General features: G+C 40.7%; 1 protein-coding gene across 1 annotated transcript in view; it reads left to right on the top strand.

Moving 5' to 3' along the window:
- The first annotated feature begins 466 nt into the window (after positions 1-466).
- Positions 467-24,313, top strand: part of LOC114360449 (RNA-binding protein MEX3B) — a 55,594-nt gene continuing 31,747 nt past the window's right edge. Inside the window, exon 1 of the mRNA XM_028315165.1 lies at positions 467-858. Coding sequence (XP_028170966.1) covers positions 612-858 — 247 coding nt within the window. The 5' untranslated portion in view covers positions 467-611. The remainder of the gene's footprint in view (positions 859-24,313) is intronic.

Below are 24,313 nucleotides of genomic sequence, written 5' to 3'. Positions count from 1 at the left end.
AAACCGCAACTGTTTTAAAAAGACTCTTCATTCTGGTATTAAAAACCTAATTTATTTTAAATTACCTGTAAATTTCGATTTTTGTTCGAATTGTAATTGAAAAAAGTAGTTTAATTGGGTTGACAAAAACAAAATAGTGACGTCACTTGCTTGTAGTGCCATACAAAATCTATGAGAGAGTTTCGTTTTGACAGTTTTAAAAAGTACGTCAATTGACTGTGGTGTCAACATGTCTATTAAAATCGGGCACAACTATCGGCCAACTAAAAATCAACGGTGTGCGCCTACTCTAATTGTAAGTACGTTGGGTGAGCGGCCGCGCTAGCTAGGCGGCTGGGCGCTGGGCGGGCGGGCGGAAGCTGCGACGCATCCCGCCCTCGCTGCAGTCGCGAGCCCCCCGGCGCCCCGGCCCCGGCGCCCCCGGGGGCACGCGCCCCGCCACCGCGCGCAGGGCGCAGGCGCCCGCCGGCCGGCGACTCAGTTCACCGCCGCGACGCGACAACACCGCACGTGCGTATGACAAAACGCGGCGAATAAAACGATCGACTAATATTCCAGTGACAGAGAGGGAAACCTCTCTTTTAACCGACAAAATTGCTTCACAAGTGGAAATGCCGAGCAGCCTTTTCGGCGACATCGGGGGAGGCGGCGGCCTCGTGGAAGACCAGCGGGCGCTGCAACTGGCTCTGGAGTTGAGCATGCTGAATTTCGGAGAGAGTCTTCCGTCGTCGAACCCGCTGGCGAGTCCCCTGGGCTTCGCGCCGCCGCCTGACGATCGTGCCAAGAAATCACAAAACATGACAGAGTGCGTGCCGGTGCCGTCTTCGGAACACGTCGCGGAGATCGTCGGCCGACAAGGTAGGTCCTCCATCAGCTGGCCTTATGTAAGGCACGTGAATCGGCTAGGTTATGTTCGATCACGCCCGGCCGGGGCAAACTCCTACTAAGCATGCGTTACTTTTTATTTGTTTACCCTCGCGTTATGGTTACTTCGCCAGTTTTACGTTACGTTGATTATAAAGTAGGCACTTTCTGGCGTGATTACGAGCGCTGGAGCTTATTGTTACCGCGGGCAGTCGTTGTTTATGTAAAGCTTCGAGCTTTCCAATGTTAAGATCGAGTTGTGAAGCTATCGAGAATGTTTGGTAATTTGTAACGTGTATACGTTAGTTTCTTTACGTTACTACGTTAGAACGATCACTTAAAATTACCATTTTCGGTTGAAATTAAAATTTGAAAATAACTGCCCTTTTCGATTTGTTACGAAATTGATGTTAAATCGTTTGGATTTGAAGAAAACTGCCGAAGTGAAGGTATACGCGAGCTTATCTTATCAGTGAGGACTTTTTCACTGCCACAGAGTAAACAAACAGACAGCGGGAATTGGTTGTTGTACAAATAGTGGTTCTATGCCTTCCCATACCAAATTCATGTTTATTTCCTGTCTGATACCAACCTACCTAGTTACTTGTTTGAATAAAAAGTGTAATCTTTATCTAAAATTCGAGTTTTCCTCTCGAAGTTTTGAACTCAAGTTAGGTAATAAACAAGCCCTTGTTTGGGTTTCATTCGATAATTTTAGACTCCGTTTAATATCATGATGGTATAGTGATATGAAACAACGATTATTTTTATACCTACCTACATTGTGGATAGTTATTATTATTATAATTTTCAACCTTTTTGGTGAGATCGTGACGATAGCTAGGGCGTGTAATTTATAAAAATCAATAACCAGTTTCCTATCTATCCCAAAAATGCGTAAATTCCCACAAAAACAGAGGTAATAATGAAAAAAGGCTGTTCTAATTAAAAGGTAACATTTGAGCAAAAAACGATACCCCGAGGGATGTCAGCATTTTTTCTAGAACACTGGAAAAAATGCCGACAAAGTGGACCAAATGGATCTTATCTGGGCCTAAATTCTCGGTAATATGCAATTGGTAGCGAAGAAAATCGATTACGGAAAATCACTTATTTTTTAGTGAATCCGCAATTTTATAAACTTTTTTGTTTTTTTCCTAAATTAATTAAAAAAACTGACATAAACGTCACATAAAAAAGCTAAATCTAAACTTTCCGATTTTGTTTACTGGCTTTATGTATGAGAATCGCGTTTGTCAATTATTTTATCAGGTAAATGTACCAGTATCAGGTCAGGTATCCCGGTGGCCAATGATAATGACATGTCCAATTAATTACTAGTAATAGATGCTTTTTGCATGAAAATCCATTTCTCGCTTGACCGACCTGCACAGAGGGTAAACACAACTTAAAAAAATTGCACGCGCTCTCGGGGCGTTGACCCCGTGGAATATTTCGCACCAGTATGATGAAAATCCGTTTTATTAACTATTTGATCACAATCTTCATTTAATTACAAGACCAATGTGTTATTTTGACCTGAAACAAACTTGGTAATCGAATCATTATCATGTAATTTAATTTAATTAAAATGTTATGAATCTGTTTCCAACTTACCTACTCTAACACTTAAATTAGTAATCGTTTGAATAATTAATTTGTATTCCATTAAGTTGTGCTGCGTATGTAAATAAATACGACATCCCTACTTACACTATTAGAGGCAATAAGGTATCTGATCCAATTATGGTCCAGTGACCCAATTTTACGGGTGATTTTTTAAAGTTACTGAAATGAACCTTTTTACTACTAAACTCCTCTGCATTCTCAAATATAGACGCGCATTTAAGTTCAACTGTTCAAGCGCTCGCCTCCAGAAAGTTCTAAAGCATTATTTATAAATGCGTTTCGAATCGTCTCGAACTAAAAACTCCAACCTGCGTAATGTAGGGCTCGTCGCAACCTCATTCCCTTTCCCATCGCAGAACAATAATATGTTATATGCTTATCTGTAGGTATACACATTTCCAGACAGGATTCGTGAAACCGGAGCAAAAAAACGCAGCTGCTCCACTTGCAACCTTGTCTAACTACCGATCGCACAATGCCCTCAGCGTTCTTACCGCGATGCCCCGGCCGCTTGGCGCGACAAGGTGCCATCGCACCGCTCCATAGCTATGTAGGTTATGTTGGTATATTTAGGACGTTTCTCTTGGTTTGTTTGTGTTTAGTTCAGTAATAGTTGCGTTTACCTAATTGACGGAACTTCTCTTTGTATGTTGTAATCTTGTAATAATCCCAAAATAGTATCTCTGATGTTACTATTCATATAAATTTAAATGAGACATTGATACAGAGATTTTGATCTTAAAATATATCAAAATATTCTGTCAACTGAATACAGTTTACTACTTGATTAATTTCCTTTGTAAAGTGAAGGTAATGTAACATAATGATTTTTAACAAAAGCAATAGAAATCCACAAGAAATTACCAGAAAATCACATAACTGACTGGTCCAATTCAAAAGCTCTGGGATATACAGAGAACGTCTTTAGAAAATGTATTCCTTTTTTTGGTCGAGTCCGTACCCAATGTTCAGAATCTGAACAATAATGGCAGAAATTCAATATGTACTACGCACTTACGCATAAATGTTTGTTCGTGTGGAAGTTTTTCTATAGCAAACGTCTTTACACAACAGAACTTTTTCGGGTATTTACAACTTACCTGACAGCATTGTACGATTTTTATAGCTTAAGAAGTTGTTTGGATCTCAGAAGAAATTGGTATTTTTTTATTAGCTCGCAGATTATCCTCATTTATGTAGGTATAATGACAAATATGAAATAAACAGTGGGTCTAGTACCTGTCAAAATACAGCATTTTATCTACGCACTATGGTGGACATGAATACAAATTATTTTGACATCCTTCACCACAAAATTTGCATTATGAACCTTATTGTCCTGTGTGTAGTGCGTATTAAATGGAGATATCTTTGTTTGTATGACATCTTGTACAAGTAGGTTGTTTAAAATTCTCGCGTTTACGCGCGGCGGTGTGACGTCACATCCGCTGGCTTGGACTCGCTATCGATATCGGCCGATTCGATTGTCTCGATGTCGATCGAACCTCCTGTCGGCTTGTTTGTTCTTTGATTTGTAGTGGCACCTCGATGATGTTTTGCATCTTTCGAGTTTTTGCAGCCTGCGTCTGTTAAGGGCATACGCTGTTTAACAATTTTCATTTTATTGGAAACACGTTTTTGCCGCATGATTGTAGGCATCAGACAGTCTGACTGTCTTCGAAACAGAAGCATTCCTCGAATAAAACTCTCTAAAATTATTGCAATTAAAGAAGCCTCTAATCAAAAACAGCCCCATTGAATACAGAGCAATCCCAAGTTCTGTAACAAGCTTTAAAATTTACTTCGTCTGGACGCTGGCATCCCAATGTTATTTAGAACTCATAACAAAGTTCCCAAACCGCACCGTTTCGGTGAGTAATTCATCCCCGTCCGTCACGACGAGCCGGTTCTAGTGACGAGTCGCTAGGACCGGTTCCACATCAATGACTCCAACCCCCTCCCGGCCTCTGTTTACTCCTCATCTCTTAATACTCCTGTTTTTTGTACACAATAACTCTCGATTTTGTCGCTACCCAGCCGTTTCGTTGCTATCTGAACGTTTGAAACCGTCTTTTTATCAAATTGTTTTGACTAGAACCGTACAATGTTGGCCTTAGAACAGAATACTATTTACAGAATCCGAGACGAGCGTTAATTAGCGAGAGAAGAATGTGGCCGTAGGCTGCTCGGGAGTTTTATATCGGTATTTAGTTTAATCGATGCAATTTCCGAACATGAACGAAAGAGAAAACAATCTAGTAAAGCACACGTGCGAGCGGAATGTACTAAGATCACAACATCGGCTAGGCGGTGCGCGGTATCGGCGAGATTCGCAATGTGGCTCGGCGTGCGTTCCGGTCGACGCCACCGCAGTCAGGGTCAAGGCTTCGCTCCTGCACACTGCTGCACGCCTGGTAACGCTCGCCGCCGCGATCCACACGCCGGAAATGGAACGCTAAAAGCGAAAACTGATTGATACCGACTATGCACTTTCCCACGATTGTTCTATTGAAGAAATTACACGTTCGACGCTAGGAATTTAGACTCAGTGCCCTCGCTAACTAGTACCTGACTACACTCGGACAATGAAATTGTTTTTATAGAATTACATTTCAGTATCTTGACCTCCCGCCTCGATAGCCAACACACTGTTTATTTTATAACAAACGCTTTAAATCGTATAACGACTATAAATGTCAGCGTCGATTCTTGAATGATCGCTAAATTGGTTGTTAACCGACTAACTGCTATTACTTTAACGAGATTACACAAATCTCCCTATCCGTTGACAATTTTTGAATGAATCTACTCGACCGGTAAAAAATAAACGAGCACATGTCCCGGCGCTGCTGAGACGTCCCAAAATTCCAGGGACCCATTTTTTGTGAAACTTTGACAGATGCATTCGGGGACGCCGCTAACCGCATCTTGCATCCTTATCACGCACTCGGAAATGCGATCTACGGTTGTATCTACTACGACGAATTTGAGGGTTATTTTAAGGTGCATCGCCCTTTCCTTGTCCCTCACCGAGGCGCCACAGCTCCGGGAAGAGGAGAGATACACTAACTCGCTCCTGTTTGTATTGTGCGCGCCATCACTGTAGCAGCATTCTTAAACATGGCTACTTTTTGTTTCCAAAGAATATTTATTAAACGAGTCGACGAGTGCAGCGATCTAGAACCCGTATAGAAGTATAATAATATCGTTGCGAAAGAAGCAGCGTGACGTCACGGTGCGGCGGCACCCCCACGTCTGCGAAACTTAGGGACCCTAATGAATGACTTCCTAATTGCCGCGGCAGCACGAATAAGCCCGTAATCCGGCGCGAAAGCCGCGTCTCCATTTAATTGTGGACCTTGAGCCCTTTTGTTTCTGGTCTCAATTCGATTGTCAGCTGTCTCGTGTCGTGTACTTCTGGACGAGAGTGGTTAGCATCAAATCGTTCAGTCCCAAATGTCACAGTGTAGCAGAATGAAAAACGATCCTATGATATCAGCTGTTAGGTTTGAATTGTAACGAGTTGTTGTGCGATTACGTCGTTTCAAATCGGAGCGAGTGACAGGCGCGTTATAGAGCGACAAGTCGATATGCTCCCGCAATAATGTTGACAACAATCCATCTCGGGCTGTCACCCGGCGCCGCGAATTAGACTCACTCCCATTTCGATTTACTCCTCGCAGGACTCGTATTAGCGTCCGTCTCGCTCCCACTGGCCACTTTCATTATTCCTTCGCCGCTTTCGAGGTTATTACCAGAACTATGCGATAGCAATTTCTACTGGAGATTAATTTATTTGTCGCGGACTACATTACTGTTGAGAAAAAATGCGCTCGTTCGTTTTTCTTGTAACTAAAGGTTTAATGACAGGATATGATGTTAATGTCTTCGAGTTGGACGGCGCAGATGTGCGAAACTCTGTCGCCATGAAAAGGTTCCGTTCTACACAGCAACGGCACACGTGTTCGGTTGTAAACACGAAATGAACGCCGCAAAACATAATTGAGCGATTCGGTTGTAGAAAAATACGTTACTATTGTACGTGTGGGTGTTATCGTTTACCAATTAGTTCTAGACTCCAACAGGAGGGACCGATTCCGCCGTGGCTATTAATTTTGAAAGCAATATTCTCCTAATCTTAATTACCAATGAGTGTCGACGTGGATACGTTATCATTATCAATAGTCGTGGCAAATGTCGTATCTACATCTGCCAACCGTCGCAACCGCCTCTTCGCACCTGCCCCAGACCCCGACCCCGTTGGCTCCTTAAGAATTCACAGGTACAATCTACTCGGGTTAACGTTCCTTTGAGAACAAAGCAATAGATTTTAGTTGTTCCATTAATTGACTGTGTTTACAATTTCAATGGCTCCTTTATGAACTTCATCTTGGTTTGATTTCCATTCATTGCTTAAATTCATTTATAGACAGTTAGCTGTAACTTTACCCATTTGTCACAATTTTTTAAATTTGTCAAAATAATGGCGTCAATTTTTTAAACTTAATGTATTTTCGAACTAATATAAACAATTCAACATGATTATATTTTCCTTCGAGCTGGCGATTTAACGGCTGTCGTACATGTCCCGCTCATTACATCAAAAACAAAGCAAAAATGCAACGGCAGGTGCAACGCGCACTGCAAATTACCTGTGGACACACTGACTTACTGAATGTCAACTATTTTTGTTTAAACGCCGTTCCTATTAAAATAGACTGAGTGCGGTCGACGACTCCTTACCCGTCTCTTTCTTCACCTAGCCTTGGTCTCAACTTGAACAAGTGAACAAGTCTATCCCGGAATTTCAATTGAGCGTCTACTTTTTCTCCTTCGAGTCATTCACTCCTGGACAACTTAATGTAGTCAAATTATTACCATAATCAAAGCTAAGAGCAATTCGAAACCGGTATGTCGTCAATTCACTTTCGTATAAGCCCGAATAAAAAGGTTTTCACTTTCAATTACGACTTTTGACTTCTCACGAATCGCTTTGCTATTTGTTTTAATTACCTAATGGTAAGGCGAAGGATATCAACGATTATAATCAGTATGCAAATTGATAGATCAATAAATTACCAAACCTATCAAACAGTGTACAAGTATATTGCTTGTTGGCTCAGTATGAATTAATTGCAATAAAACAATTTGGCGCAAAAAGGTCCGTAAAGGCTTGTATTATGGCGGGCTAATAGTGGAAGTGTACCCGGTTTGCACGATATTTCGAACCAATTAAACATGTATTGTACACGGATTATTAATGTAAATCGCTTCCTATTCCGAGGACTTGGTTTTCGTCGAACAATGAGTTTTTATTCGTTACATAATTGATATCTTTGTGAAAAGGGTGGCCATTAAATTCCTGTTTTTTTAAGCTTTTGTAACAAGAATAAAATTCCTCTGTTCAAAAACGATAATGGCCGAAAACAAAAGTTGTCCAGCATTTTATTGGATAGTGTAACGTTTACGAAAATAATGTTAAGTTATCCGATTCGTCATCCGACAATAAGCGAGTACAAGTTTTTTCGTGTACCGGTCAGACGACAAGCGGTGTGGCAACAATTGGTGCTGTTACCTTAACCGTCTTGCGTGCGTTCCCTCTCGTCTGCACAGGGTTGGCAAGAAGAGCTTTTAATTGTTTATTTTTTGTTATGTTATTTTTATACATGGAAAAACGTGTCCATCTAAAGCTGTTTTGTATTTATAAGTTTTAACGCACATAGCCTAATGTTGAAAATAGTACATTAGTGTTGCTTGAAAGTAAACATGTCAACTAAGCTCATAACTCTTTAATGGTAGGTAACACACACTTAGTATTTTTTTTTTATATCCTGACATATTAAATTCTATGGTCTCTGCGTTAGATATCCTGGAACGACCCATTTCTCAGGCGTTATGAGCCACATTCGACATTGCTCAACTATACCACACATCCAACCGATTCTCCAAATGACATATCAATTAGCCTAAAATGCCCATAACCAGCCCTACTTAACACAGGCATCAGTTGTTCAGCGACAACGGTCGCGACAGCTGCGCGCGCGCCGTGTGAACGCTAACGGCAGCGCAACACTACAAGGGGTCATACGTACGCATAATTGGCGCACTTACCCTATGTTTAACCAAAACTAGTTGAAGAATGCATGCATTTTTTAAACTGTCAACCGAAATTCTAGATTTTTTAAAATCAATATCTGGCCATATTACAATATTTTTTGTTATAACCTATAAACTTAATTGATATTTTTTGCAATATTGATTGANTTTACTAATAAAATATATTTAAAAAAGTTAGGTGACATTGAAGATACAATAATCCAATTAAAAGTTATGCAATAGCATTGGTCATCTATAAAATATTTTAGAACCATTTCTTACTTATTATTGTTTTTACTACGCAGCCAATCTATTTTCCAATTTGAAGCTTTAATTTACAAATGCAAACTTATTTATTTTAATTTGCGCTCGCAATGCAAAAGACAACCCAGCTGACAACATTGTAAACTACCCAGTTTGCGTCCAGGCAAGACTTCCTCTGACTCACTTTATTAGTAAGTTATTGCGTATTTGTTGTACGGCGGACGCGGGGTTATCGCCTATCCTATCACGCCGCTCGTTATTCGTACTCGGAGAGAGCGGAAAGCGATTTTACTATCAGAGTCTAGAATAAAGTACAAAAAATGTGAAGGATGCCACTATTTCTCAAATTCTCACGCATCCAATAAAAAAAATTTAAGAATAAGCATTGAGCACCGCTCTTGCTCTTGCACAACAAAATTAAAAAGATTGGCTTCGATTCAAAATAAGAACGCTCTTTGAATCACGTAGACCTCTTCAAAGAAAAAGACATCTGGCCAGTACGTCTACTCATACAAGAAAAGAAAAATAAAACACCAATGAAAAGGCGCGGAAACAAAAGCGCGCCAAGGACAACCGAGACCATAGACAACGAGCTGACAATTTCGACTCCTTGTCATTTGTATTTCAACAGGCACTTTACAAGAGGCTCATGATTGTATTGTTGAATTCCGACACTTCCAACAAAGGATTCTCTAACTGTACCTTCAAAATGACCAATGAAAAAAAGGTCAGCTAATTCGTGAAAGCGTCTACCTGCCTGCTTACCTGCCCTAATCAGGCTTACCACATTGACGATAAATTAAATGCGCGTTTTAAACGTTCCAAATGGGATTTATGGCGTCTCCTGCTTGAGTTCATTATTCGTGCGTTTGCGCATCTTTTATTTTTCGTCCCGGGGTTAGTGGACTTGCAAATAAGAGGGCACAGAGGCTGGTTGTTCTGCGTGCATAGTCCTTATTATAATTTACATGTTTGATGCTGGGAATTCTATTAATAGGGTCTAAAAGTACGCGATTTAAATCTCACGTCTTGTCGGTCCTTTTCCCGCGTGAGGTCGGTTTAAATGAGCAGTAAAAAGACAATTTATACAAATATTATTCCGCTGTTGATTAAGCCACGCTGGCATTCAAAAGCGGCGAGGTTGGGAGTGAAAAATTCCCGCAATAAGTTATTGTTAATTTTATATTTTGATAAAGGTGTAGTCTTACGCCTCGCTGTCCTTCGGTCTGTCACAAGCATTTTTCTTGTCTTTTTGTGAATAAACTTATGAGGTGGATGTTAAAAATAATGATCAACAGTCGCTGCGTGCGGTATGCGCTCGTCTTTTCACAAGTTTCACCAGAGTGGCACACCATTGTGAGGAAATATTTAAAAAACCTGGGTGTAAATAATTCGTATTGCAATGCGTCTTAAAGCAATACACAAACAGTTAAAAAACAGAAACATTTGAATAGTTTTAATGAATAATAATATTCAGTCTGAGCTTTCATGTAGAGGGTGTCCTTAAAAAATCAATTATCTTTAAATATCGTAGTGAGTGGTAATAAAATAATTTTATTGCATGTAAGCCGATATAAGTACTACACCTAAATAGGTGTAACTTTAACTTCCTAGACTTTCAGACAAAGGACTGACGTGACATTTTAAATTTATTTTTAAATTCTTAAAGTGACTCGTGAAATCGTGCATCCTAGCTGAGTGGCGCTAGTTTCGCATGTAAGTCGATATTGATCCCGTTAATTTACTGTAACTAGACTTTTAGGCGTGCAATATTATTAATTTTTAATCTGTATTTTCTTTTTTTTAAATCAAGTGGCTTGTGAAATTCGTGCGTGCGTCCTACCTAACGTAGTGGGTGGCTGGGTCGCGTATGTAAACCGATCCCCGCGAAAACGCTCGGTGTCGAATGGCGCGATCCTATAGATTTTCTTCGTCGGATGCTGGTGCATTGTGCGTGTAATTATAGTTTTTGCCCCCATGGGCCACCTGTCGGTAATTAAAGATTGCAGGCGGCATACGGGTTCACCTTCGCGAACGGGTTTGAAAGACTTATTTATCGGAATCTTTGTTTAAGAGAAATTGTTTTCGGCGCGTGAGCAGCTGATTACGTTTGCAGTCGTAAATAAGTTTTAATGTTTTGATATTTTGACTTTCAATTTTATGTACGCTTTAGATACTTAATTGTTACTTATTAGTCGCTATTTTGGAGTAATTTTATCGATTTAGAAGTTGGTTAACAACTTAAAAAAGGTTTCAGAAAAATTCCAATTAGAAAACGTGCCTCAAATTGCAACGTGCTTCAAACCACGATCTGCCCTATATTTCAGCACACAAAAGCCGTACTCATGCGTTTAGCAATCGCCAGCTTCCTTCAGAGAAGTTTAAACTGGAGCTTTCGACTGCTTTCGACTAGTGCTGCCTTTAGCGCGGAGGCGAGAGGCGGCCTTAGCTTGGAGCGGTTCCGCAGAGACGCAGCTGGCGGAAAAGCGCCATCTGTCGAGCGGCGCCCCGGAAACGCACGTTGTTTTGTTTTCGAATTCGAATCCTTCGATTCGAACCCGACTGCCAGTTTGACGTTTGCGGTTACGGTCACGCGCCGTTACGCTCCGTATTCCAAAATTAAATATGTACGTTTTTTTCTAATTTATCTACGGCCGTAACAATTTCGACGATCAAGCCCAGGCTTTTGAATAATAAATACACGGCATGTGTTAATAGAATAATCGACATAACCGTTACACTAATGATGTAAGAAGTACAAAATAAAAACAAATCAGTGCAATGAAAGCGTTCCAATAAGATTTTTTTTATTGAATGGTAAACACATAAAAGTTAATTCTTAAAAAACATGTTCTATAAAAATGCAGCTTGGCATAATTATGCATCGTTCACCTATTTAGGATTTCGTTCCGTTGCACGTTCGACATCTGCCGTCGCACCTGCCGAGTTAAAAAGTTTTTACATCCGTTGATCCGCCACATGCGCGAACGCAGCCTCACCCTGGGGAGTTCTTAATTTAAAAGCTTGAATTCTTTTTGAATTTGGAACTAAGCCGTTTCTAGCGGTAAACAAACGGGTTTTAAGAGGGCGCTAAGTTGCACCTTTGTTAACCCCTTGATGCTCAGGGTGGAATTTTGAGAAGGGACAAGTTAAGAGAAAACGTTCAACTTAGATATTTTGAAGTTTCTTATTGGACTAACAAAATATCTAATAAAGTTTCAACAAAATCCGTTCGGTAGTTTTTGCGTGAAAGAGTAACAAACATCCAGGCATTATGACATCCAGACATCCAAACTTTCTCATTTATAATATTAGTAGGATATTTTCTCACACATTTTGTACGAAAATGAGGTATTTTTGCAGGTAAATAAGTATTTTGTAAATATTCACTTAATGCTTATCGATTCATCAGTCGAACACTTTATGTGATGACAATTCAGATCTCGTATCATTTCAAACACGTTAATGTATGCCCAAACGCATACAAAATCGAATAGGTATCGTTTGCTGATGTCAATAGTCGCCGCTTGCATCTGCGCCACAGACTGCATTCTTTATACATTCCTGTGCCTTTTTATGCCCATGACGGCATTTAAAACCTCATTCATTCAATATCGTAATTTTAAAAACACCTCAATTGCCCCAATCGTGTCTGTTTACGTGCATTTACATCGCAATTGACACCCGAGGCACGCTCTCTGTATCGTATAAGAACCGCATCTCACGCACGCACCGACCTGTAATTTCGACTTCTGCAGGTAATTGAAAAAATGTCTCTGTGAAGCCGAGATTACCCGCGCCACAATACCCAACTCGATTATCGATTAATTCGTCGCGTCCAGAATCGAGTGGAATAACGACCGCATTAAATAAACTATAAAACGATTATATCGCAGCTTGTATGTGTTCGTCGAGAGCGAGAGCCGTGCGGCGGCATTCCGCGGTAATCGTCCTTAGAAGCGAGCGCGTCCCAGCATCGAACCTCGCGACAATCGATTTAGGAATGGCACTGGCCACCAACTTTTCCTTTTTTCAATTCCACCCACCCATTATGGGCATGCGAGTCCGTCATGACGAGAAAATTGTCGCGATCCTGATCCATCCAAAAAACTGACACACACAATTGTTTCAGGATGCTCAAACTAAGAAATTGTGAACCGAAACTGATTTTATAATCTCGAATTTTCGGTTGTTACCGTCCAAATATATGCTAAATCGCTAGCCTTTCCGCTGGCGGTATTGAACGATTTTATTATAATTGGCAACGCGGTCAACGCTTCTTGGAAATTGGCTTTTTTTCTCCCTTTATTTCCAACATTTAACCGATCTTGTTTTTGTGCCGGAATCGCTCGAATGGACCTTTGTTCTCCGCCATATTGTTTTTAATGTCGACCGATCGTCAAGGAAACACGAAAGTGAGTGAAAGTTCGCAATGTAATCTATTGTTTCGGGGCGGTGAAGTAATTGTTACGACGATTACGCCTCCGTAATCGATTTAGCGTAAATCCTTATAAGCTTCGAATAAGACTGGCCGCTAGAAAAAAGTGGGCCCTTGTTACGCGTGTTCGATTCCTATTACAAATTTAAAAGTTGGGCTGTTACGGTGGGTCGTCTATGGTTTGTTTTATTTTTAATTCGAGTGTTGAGTTGACACAGAAACACACTCCTTGTAATTAGGGGTAACCGGGCGAGGTGCGAGGGACCGAGGGAGCAGCTGACGCGCCAGTCGACCGTGAATGGAACTATTCGAACAGAAAATGTTATGCACCGTAATCGATACAATCGTTTCGTATGCTCACCTCCATTCGTTTCTTTTGTTCTTATAACATTTGCATTAAAATTTAAAAGCTCTATCGATATTATCTTTTTCTGTAACGCAACATAATCGTTATATTTGATATTAATTGCATTTCGATACCGAAAAAACTTTTTAATTAAGTCGGTGACATTCATAAATCTTAAAATTTTATTTTTGTAGTTTGCGGACGCTTGTTTACCGGGGCACAAAAGCAATAAATAACATATCGATATTTTAGGTATGTCTGTGTGGTCATTAAAATGCCGACGACATTTTTAACGAAAACCTTCTTGTGTCGGATTCGTCTAATTCTATATTCCGTTGAGTATCTCACGGTGTTCGGCAAATCGAATGCGAGCGGCCATCGTAAGTTGGTCTTCCTCCTCGGATGGGTGATTCTCAGCTCGTTACCGAACACAATTTTCGAGGGATCCTCAGTTTTCGGCAGACAGAAGGCGCACGCGTTTGATGTGGCCGGCGGTTCAATAGGCGATTATTCCAAATACACATCTCGACCTAACAAAACGGTCCATAATTCATTCAGATGTTTATCGCTTTAAGACGAAAAACTAATAGCGTCATGGTAGATGGCGCTGCCTTGTTAAGTTAAACGAGCGTGGTGATACAGACATTCGCGAAGTGACCTAACCTAACTGATACCTGGTGCAGAATTGTTATTTATTTGCCTTGCACAAAGTATTATGGTAATAATAACTTTACAGTCGATTCGTATAAACTCATTTAAAAGTAATAAAATTACTGAATTTACTGCTTCGAATGTCATAAAACTCATAAAATTATATGATTTAAGAACATTTAATGTCAAATTAGAATCTTATTAGAATACAACTTCCCAATTGAGCACAAAATCAAATTATCCAATTCATTAACTCGCACATAAAATCGTGACCTACGGTTTTTTGTGGCGTTTTTCGTTGCGATTTTCGACAGCACCCGCCCTAGGACCCGATCGGACCGTAGATCAAAGCGATTAGCCGCCGGTTGACAGATATTTTGATAGTTCGCAGATAATCTTAATAATATGCACGGATGACTTACTGTTGTGGCGGTGGTCGGTTTTTTCGGTAAAGTGNAGAAGAACATTACACATCACCAAACATACAAGAACCTAGCAGAACAACAGCGAAGAGGAAGGACAACAAACCAAGATGGCAAAGACGATTAGAAACGAGGATTGAGGATCTTAGGGTTAAAATTGGGCGGCTAACACACTACATAAACGGAAATAGGAGTAGAAAACTTACCAAACACGTTAATAAAATTCTCAACGATTACAAAGTTCACTCAACACACGAAGGAAATAACTCACAACTCACACACTTCCTAGACACTCTGAAACAAAAACTGTCCGTACTAAGCAGCAGACTCGATAGGTATAACAAATGTACACTCCGTAAATCACAGAACAAACAGTTTATATTAAATGAAAAACAATTTTACCGAAAATTTAGGACAAACATTAATTCTCATACTACTACTTCTACACCGTCCCCCGAAGATATGAGGGAGTTTTGGGCAGGTATCTGGGAGAAGTCTACAAACCATAAGGAAGAAGCTGAATGGATCAAACACGAACAACAAAAATTTGCACATATAGAAGAAATGGTATTTGAATCAGTCTCATTTGATACCTTCAGGAACATTATAGATAAATCACATAACTGGAAATCTCCCGGCTCTGATCAAATCCACAACTACTGGTATAAAAAANTGTTGTGGCGGTGGTCGGTTTTTTCGGTAAAGTGACTCGTGTGACTTTGAGTCGGACGCGCGCGGTGGTCCGCTGCATCTGGCGAACGAACCCGGAAAGTAAAATGTCAATTTTATACACTTTGCACCAATAAAGTTTTACAAGCCACTCGAAAAGGTCTCCGCGAGCGGCGTAACCGACGAACGTTAAATTAATTAACGTCCTAATCGCAGGCACGGACCAAATTTGAATTCGGTTTTCGAATTCCCCGACGTGTGACGGTCACGTGGCCCGTTCGAAATTCGAATAATTGTTTACGGTCCGATCGGTTGCATATCTGTCGCCCGCGCCCTCCGGGTTGCGAACCTAATGCGGTCAATTCCCAGTGCGTTGCACTCGGTTACAAAATATTTTAATGTCTTCGTCATTCGAGACGACTTTTTGTGATGTTTTGCCACAATTAAACGTGCATTTTCGGTCCGACCCCAAACTTGTTATCGTAAGTAGTTAATTAATTTCAAAATCGGATTCGTTTGTTGTTTTTGTTTTGTCTACTGTAACATTTTTAATTGTGTGCGTTTATATTTTACGAGTCTGGTGTTTATTTTGGTTTATGGCTGTTAATAGTTGATATGATTAAACGTGGTGTCCGTTCCGGCTGCGGTGGGTGACTCTGGCGACCTAAAGACGACCTATGGACAAAAAATAAAGAAGTCCATTCACGATCGCGACAGGGGGACCTTGAACTAGTTAAACGGGCGGGAACACTTCGGCGAGACGCTGGCAACACTGGGCGGGAAAAAAGCGTTTCTACGTACCGCTCGAGTAGACGTGTTATTATCTCGTTATTAATAATATGAACTAGTTTTGAATGGCGGTGATGTTTGTAGTCAGGCGCGTTTTTGTACGTATCTTAACAGCTTTTCAGTTGAGCAGTTATTTTGAATTAAGGAGCTTCTAGAACGTATTAATTCGATATCCTTTCAAGTCTCTTAGGAAAATCAGTCGGATCATCATCACAACTGTTTTGGTCTTGTAGGTGCTGATCACGCAAATCAGCCTCACATTAAAAGCTTTAAAAGGTCTGATAGTTATTTAATTTGGTATTCTTCAAAGAAAAAANTTTTTGTATGTATCATAACAGCTTTTCAGTTGAGCAGTTATTTTGAATTAAGGAGCTTCTAGAACGTATTAATTCGATATCCTTCCAAGTATCAGAGAAAAATCAAACAAATGTTTTGGTCTTGTAGGTGCTGATCATCAGGCCTATACGCCAATCAGCCTCACATTAAAAAGATTTTAAAGCTCTGGAACTTTTCTAATTTGGTATTCTTCAAAGAAAAATNGTCTGATAGTTATTTAATTTGGTATTCTTCAAAGAAAAAAATGACAAACAAACAGCAGTCCTATTGTTTTCGCTATATTCGCAGACTTAACTGTAACTCGCCGTTTTTTTCAGGGTTGCGTCATGGTGCACGGGGTCACGTGAGCTTGATGCATACTCCTAATGACCGCAAATCACAATCCTTGCCAACAAAAAACCATATTAATCTTAATTCTGACCCACCATAAATAACGTTGTGTTATGCTTTGGCATTTTTTGAGTGATGATAGCGGTAAAAAAGGATCTAATTGGATTTGGAAATATTACAGTTAAACCACTGTGGGAATATTAATATCCTCAAACAAACTTACCATTGAGGAAAATAAAAGATAAATAAAGTTATTATCAAATAAAAACGAACAATACAAGAACGACCCTAAAATTTTGCACTCACAAATAATATACCCAAAATATTTTTAGGGTTATTTATATGTGAACCGAATCGACTAAGTGAGATAATAGAGCGATCCCTTTTTTATTCGATAAATAAATACCTAAATGAGCCTTCGATTTAGCTAACGGCCGTTACGGCGGCAAATTAACTCGATCCACAGGGTATGTATAAATAAGTAGTTATTTGTACAGATAATGATGGGTTTGGTGATTGCTCCACGATAGTATTGTAATTATGACTCGTAAACAAAGCGGTTCAGTGTTGGCCGCCAAAAAAACCGCCAAAAACTAAGCTCCGACCAATTAACCTATCAGATATTATTTAGTGCTGAAGGTCGCACATAAATGGGTGCAGGCAGATACATTTCTTATTAGCATGAAATAAGTTTTTCATATAATTGCTATGTAGATTATAATTATCAGTCGTTAATATTATACCTAGATTTTTTATACAAAAAATAAAAGCAATTTACAATCTATTCAAAAGAGCGTTAAAAAATTAAATATGTATTAAAATCGTGTTAAGTGTTTTACTTGATGAGTACAACACACCTAGTTATGATCGTTTAAAAATAATAAAAAAGAGGTTACGTTTTTTTGGTTTCAAAAAGAGTTCAACTGAATTGGTTTGCAACGGGAACACCGTTCCGCTTTGAATGAAGAATCGCTACTTCCATTACGACCATTAAACATAAGCGAACAAAGAAATTTGCGAAACGCACAGTTTTGACATCTTTTGACGCTCGCAATTTGGGCGCTGGGGATTGCAGCAGCGGCTTTAACAAAGAATCTTTAATAGCCCTTTCGTGATCCTTAATACGTCTCAAAAAACGAATAACAAAGGAAACTCCAACTCAATATTTACTATAATGAAGCCACTATAATTGAAACGAGAATTTCGTATCTTTTTGCCGTTTACCGCTTCGTCCGGCGACGCGGCGAGCACCAGGGCAACAAAAGCAAAAGGAGTCTAGTGGACACGGCATAGACAAACCAGTCCCGCACTATGCATCTCCCACACATAGAAGGCTTCGCAGCCGAGCTCTTGCGGTAACGACCTGATAGATCGCTTCATTTGATACCCCATGACCACGGCTCAGATTAACCACACTATTCTATTTCAAATCACAGTCAACACTTGTAAAGTCTCGCAGTCCACCTTTCGAGATGAACGCGGATTTTCTCGCGATTTCATTAGCATAACTTTCGGTTGCAAAGTTCCTAAATGGCGGTCCTGGAAGTCGAGAGTTCCGAATTCGATATTTAGAGCCAATAAGTATTCCTTTATCTTTTGAGTTAGTCGCGCCTAAAATTGATGTGGAAATGTCCAAGTTATTTGAAACTTGCCGAACGTTCGGGCATCCGACTGAAATCCAATTCATCTTCAACAGACTTCTGCTTGCCTAGTCCCAATTCGGTGTCGATGTCGAAGTAAAATATTGTTTTAGCGGTGTCTGCTATCAAATTGTTTCTCTTTAAGCCTGTCTCCGGGTTGTAAGCCCCGGTTAATTGAGTTGAATACCGAAAACTTAAGCAAGCATAACAAACTAGCATTATCGAATTTCTAATTTAAAAAAATCGATAATTTTCCTGCATTTCAATGCAATTATTTTTCATTTATTTATCATTATTGAAAATCCGCATTTGAATGGCCCATTGGACAGAGCCATGAATATACCCAATGAAATTCATTTATGAAAATATTTCCTGCGAAATTGAAAATTAATGGAATTCAAAAATCCTTTAATGGTCGTCGAAAATAATTACCCAAAAAACCATGTTCCATTAAATCACAGAGCTTTATCAGTGAAGAAGACACATACCCTAAGTCTTGTTTATCGGCGGAATACCACTGCTTAGCATATTATTTGAGCTAAACATAAGTGGTTAAGTTTGCATAATTGGGCGCTCGGAGCAGACATCAAAGAAAAGGAAAACAAAAACGCAGCCAATCGCATATAAGCGCGTATACATCGACGCATTACGTGCATCCGGGGCTTTCGTTGCGTCCGGCGCTATTGTCCGCCGGACGCCTTGCGGTCGCACGTAATTTCACAACCTCTTGACTCCCATGATGCCCTGGTACTTTGCCGGTACAAGGAGAACTAGAGATTGTTGCTGCAAAAAGGGTCAAGACCGAAAGCTGCATTAAGTTAACTTCAAGCTGCTTTATTGTTACTTTACAACTACTTTGTTTCAGCAGACGTCATCGACTACAGCTTTAGAAGCTTTTAGTGTTTAGTATAACAGCTAGCTGGCATTCTTGCAATTTAATGCATTATTCTAGGAATTTCGCGAGGATATTACTATAGGACAAGTGATAATGATTTACACGAAATAGCGTGCTAGTCGAAAATAGTTTCACACTAAAAACGTAGGCAGGTAGTTAACTTTTAAATCAATGTTAATCAAATTCGGCACGTAAAATATGAAAAATCTTGAAAGTGGACGTGCAAGGATGGATTCAAGAAGGCTCAAACTTTAATTTTGCAATAAAATTATGCACATAGTAGAACAGTCGTTCTCAACTTGCGCGCTTGAGCGAGCTTTTGAAAGCTGTCCACAAACTGCCAATATTTATAAATGTAAGTAATCAAGATATGTTTTTATTAACGCCCAGGTAAACAGATCTTGAGACCATTTTCATTGCGTGCGTTGTTCTAAAATAATAATTAATTCAAAATGTAAATGGAGTCTGTCAGTATTGGTTAGACTTGTTTGGCAAACTGTTGTAGGTACTATCTAGATAAATTATAATTTAGTGTTTGGCGGTTTGGACAAATTATAGGTTTGCATAAATCATTCAGATACGGCACCAGACGGAATCTCGGTGCATGTTAAGTCTGACTGACCGGGAAGGTCAAGTTGGGCATAATTAGTAATTATTAGGCCCACCATACACGGACAGCTAGAAGCAGCTAAAATAGAAAGACACGGGTCTTAACGCGACGTTTTTGAATGAGTTACATTATGTACTCACGGCTTGACGTTTCGGCTGCTAAGCTGCAGTGGTCACAAGCAGACTGGCGGCTCGTGAGTACGTGGCAAACCGTGAGTACATAATGTAACTCATTCATAACCTAACCCATGTCTATTTTAGTTTTAGTTGAAATGGAATGCGAAAGTTTAAAATCTTATAGAATCACCTTCTTATAGTGTCTGACAGCTTCAAGCTGCGACTGCATAGCAAACTAAAGTATTCTACGTACACATACACGGAAATGCTCGAGCAGTAGCAACTGCTTTCGTAGTTTGCTGTGCAGTCGCTTGATGAAGCCGTCGATACTAGCTGCTTCTAGCTGTCCGTGTATGACGGGCCTTAGAGTACCAGGATCGCATGGATGACTAGCAGTCGGCCAGGCGGTCGAGGCGCCCGCCCGCCTGCATCAATCATCCAATGATGTTTTAATAACACGAATTGGGGTATTAGGTGTCTAGATTGGACCATGTCTGTTTGTTTTTATCCCCGACCTACCTCGACGTTTGAGCGTGGGACGCGACCTTCTATCTCATTTGTGCACATATAAATAACTTTATCATACTTGAGAGCTTTATTTATCAGCGCGTATTTATACATAATGTAACATTCGTCTTCGCCAACACATCCACTCTCCGGGAACAATCGCTGTGCGTGGACGCAACTGGAAAGAATGCCCTCATAAATAGAAATAAGTAGTTATGTAACGCGGGTGATATGATAACGCGACATAATACATTTTATTTACAACGTGGTAATGTCCGCGTGACAGGCCGTAATCAATATCAACGGTTTCTTTCATTTCGCTGAGTCGTTGACTTGTCACGTTTATTATATTGGCCGCGAGTCGATACGGGAACGAAGTTATTGCAATATACGTATAATAGGTCCCGCGACTCCGCGCTCAGATTAATTTATTCGCGGTTCAACCTTAATTCGATACGATCGGTTTAGCGTTCTAAATTCGATCCCTTTTTGTGCCTGCCGAGGCATTGTGTTCTTCTTAACTGTAACCTCAGGCTGGAAAAAAGAAGAGCGGCGGGTCCGCGCGACCCCATCGCCCTTGCCGCGGCGGGGTTAACGGTAAGCGTCACACTCGCCACCGGCCGTCATTTCGACAACTAATAACCCCCGATGGGCTCATAATTTACAAGGCGGTGCATGCGACCGCTTTTTACCTCGCCGTCGCCGACGTCTGGGAATCCGCAACAAAGAACAGGCGAGATTCCGTTTTGCATTCCGCGAGAGTTAGTGTGCGACGGACGACTTCCACGAGCTTCTGAAACCACCGAATCAGTTCGAAAATCGAATTAAAGCGTTCGAATTTCGAACGTGATTGTCGTTTGGTGCAGACGGCGAGCTTTTAATCGCGGCGCGAGTGCTCGCGCACTTAATTGACGCGTCTGGGTTTCGGCTCACCTCGTCACCTTTGTCCGTCTGGAGTCTGGACGAGTCTGGTCGCGGTCACGCGGTACTCCGCGACGGTGACCCACTTTCGGCGCCATAAACCCCCCATCAAATTTCGTCCCGGGTAAACTCGCACGCAGCGTTCGGCCCTCTCAGTTTTTTAGCCACAAAACCCGTTGCATTCCCGTCTTTACGAGCACCTCGACTGACCGACGTCTGACAGGGGTCGTAAAAGATCAAATTTTATTTCTTATTGTTCGCCTTTCGCGAAATCTAATTGAAGTCGGCAGGGCCCGCGCCCACCGCGCCATTTACGCGTTTTTAATTTTACAGCCGCGAGAACGCTGACTTATGTCCCTGTGGACGATAATGACCGACAACGAGAATTTGTTCATTACTTTTTATCACACATTAAATGTTTAAGAGTCGCGGGCGCGAATAAGACATGCGTTTACGCGCGGATGAGTGCGTGGCGGCTCCGTAATGTTTTCGGCGACGGATTTAGTTGGATTATTCCTCTCGTACAGTCTTTATCCGCAATCTGGCTGCGTTAAACTGCCAGAAACAAGTACTTGCGTGTTGGTTTCTTTGTCTTTTGGAGGCTGTTCACTGTTCCTAGCCCAAGAAGCGGCGTCAGATCGTCGGCATTTTAAACCCGATAAGCTTTCTGTGCACTGCCGCAACTTGATAATTGACATAAATGAAGTTAAATTCGTTAATCATTTTCGTATATCTCAATGCACCGTAAATGGCGTGTTTGTCAAAAAAAGAATTAATTATCGAAACTAGAATGCGCGCGCGCTCCGACGCGCGGACGCCGCAAAAAGTAACGATCGCAAATTAATCAGCGGTCACTCGTTTTCTCATTTATTTACAGCACGAATAAAATCGTTCGTAGGCCGGCTTAATGATATAGGCATTACAGCCTTTCCGAGAAATAGGTTCTTGGTTACTTATTGCAAAAAGCAGTTCCGAAGGGTTGCTTTAAAACCTGAAACTTCATACCGCAAGGCAATAACTTTCAAAATATCTTCGAGTCTATTGTTAAAAGTTGTATTGTTATCAGAAAAAACCTCTTACGCCCTTACAGCCGCGTAAAAGCATCATTGCGGGCGTATTCCAAGTTTGCTGTGCTGCGGTAACTGGGCTTCTTCGAAATATTTTCCCATCGCACTCGGCACTAAGAACTCACTTGTTTCTATTTCTCTAGAAGCCTCCGCTGGGCGATCGTGAGTCACTTTATATTCGCCATACACCGCGCTGCGTCACGCGCCTATCGGAAACGCTAACGGCCGGGACTCGTATTTAAATATACCTCGTCCGCTCTTACCTGGACCCTCACTTAGCGCTGATTCCAACTCTCATCAGACCAGCCAAGGTGACAGGGGAGCTCTGGCTACGCTGGCCGCTCAATAATGCCTGGTTAGTCCTCCGACCTCGGCTTTGCAACATGCCATTTTAAAATTTTTGACATCGGTTCGATTGTTCTAAATTCAAATTTGAATATTCCTACCGCCATGTCCAGTTTGATTTATTCTAATAGTCACGGCCTGGATACAGCCTAGTTCCTTAGCCAGCCAAATAACCTTTTTCTATTGACACAATAGGAGGATGGCCGTTTCAAAACCGTATCATTTCAGACACGTAGGTACGTAACTGATTTCACTCGGAGGATTCCTCGTGATTTACGCAAACCGTGTTTTTTGTTTGCTTTACGAGTGCGTGTGTCTCGTATCTGTTAGCATTTTTGTCATATTTCCGAAGACAAAGATCGTGCGTGGATAAATTTTAATATAACTGGAATCTCGTTTAGGATCACGGTGTGGTATTCAATTCATATGACAAAGGTGGATTTTAACTTGTTCTCTCCACGGCCGTTCGAATACCAATGTTTTGTTGTTTTAGTTGTCAGCGCATTTTAAATTGTAAGGGTATGTGAACCTCCGTTCAGATGAAGTTGCTGGAATCGGCATTAAATTGACTACGTATTGAACTCATCTGCATATTTTGTTGTGTTTTTATAAATGTTACTTGCACAGCCGTCGTTAAATTTAATTATTAACAGTTTGTTTCTCTATTTTCAGGTAAATATCTCCATCTTAATCGAGAAGATACATTGTACGTGTAATGTAAGTTCAGTAAGTTATAAGATTACACGTTGTAGGTATTCGCTGTGGTAATGAACTTCGCTCTGCTAATCGTGGGATCAAATCGCTTAGGTATTCAGCATGATGGATCGCTGTTAAATATTTTAGATGATACTGAATCGTTTTAGCTCTCAGTTAATAGAAGTGATTGCTGGCAATCACATTCATGCGTACACCGCTTCATAATTTAATAAAGGCCCTTTCAAACAGGTCCCTGTGAATGGCGGACAATTAATTTGTTTATCGGACTATCAGCGCCGAGGCCGTCTGCTTTCTTACACATCTGCCTGGACAAAACGAAACCGCCTTTTGTTGTTTTTAATTTATTAAGCGGTAGGACACGATCGAAACGCTTTGCGAAATAATAAGTTGGAATGTGAAGGGCTGTGGGAAGCCAGACGTAAAAACTGTGGCTGAATAATGTCGTCGTTCGTTTAATATTGCTAGGTATTAAAGTTATTTTGTTGTGAACTCTTAATTAATTGGACTAAGTACGATTAATTTCGTGAGGTACCAGGGCGCAATGACTCGTAGGGAGTAGCTATTGCAATGCATCGGTAATGCGGCGCTGACCTATCCCACGAACACTTTCTTCTAAACTCAAAATGTAACCGTAACTATGAGCGGGCAGCGTTTCCGGCGC

This window comes from Ostrinia furnacalis, unplaced genomic scaffold, assembly GCF_004193835.3.
Source record: "Ostrinia furnacalis isolate ACB-3 unplaced genomic scaffold, ASM419383v2 OfSCF0322, whole genome shotgun sequence".
In the NCBI taxonomy this organism is placed as follows: Eukaryota; Metazoa; Arthropoda; class Insecta; order Lepidoptera; family Crambidae; genus Ostrinia; species Ostrinia furnacalis.
The sequence above is the reverse complement of the archived record's forward strand: the minus strand, read 5'-3'. Positions and strand labels throughout refer to the sequence as shown.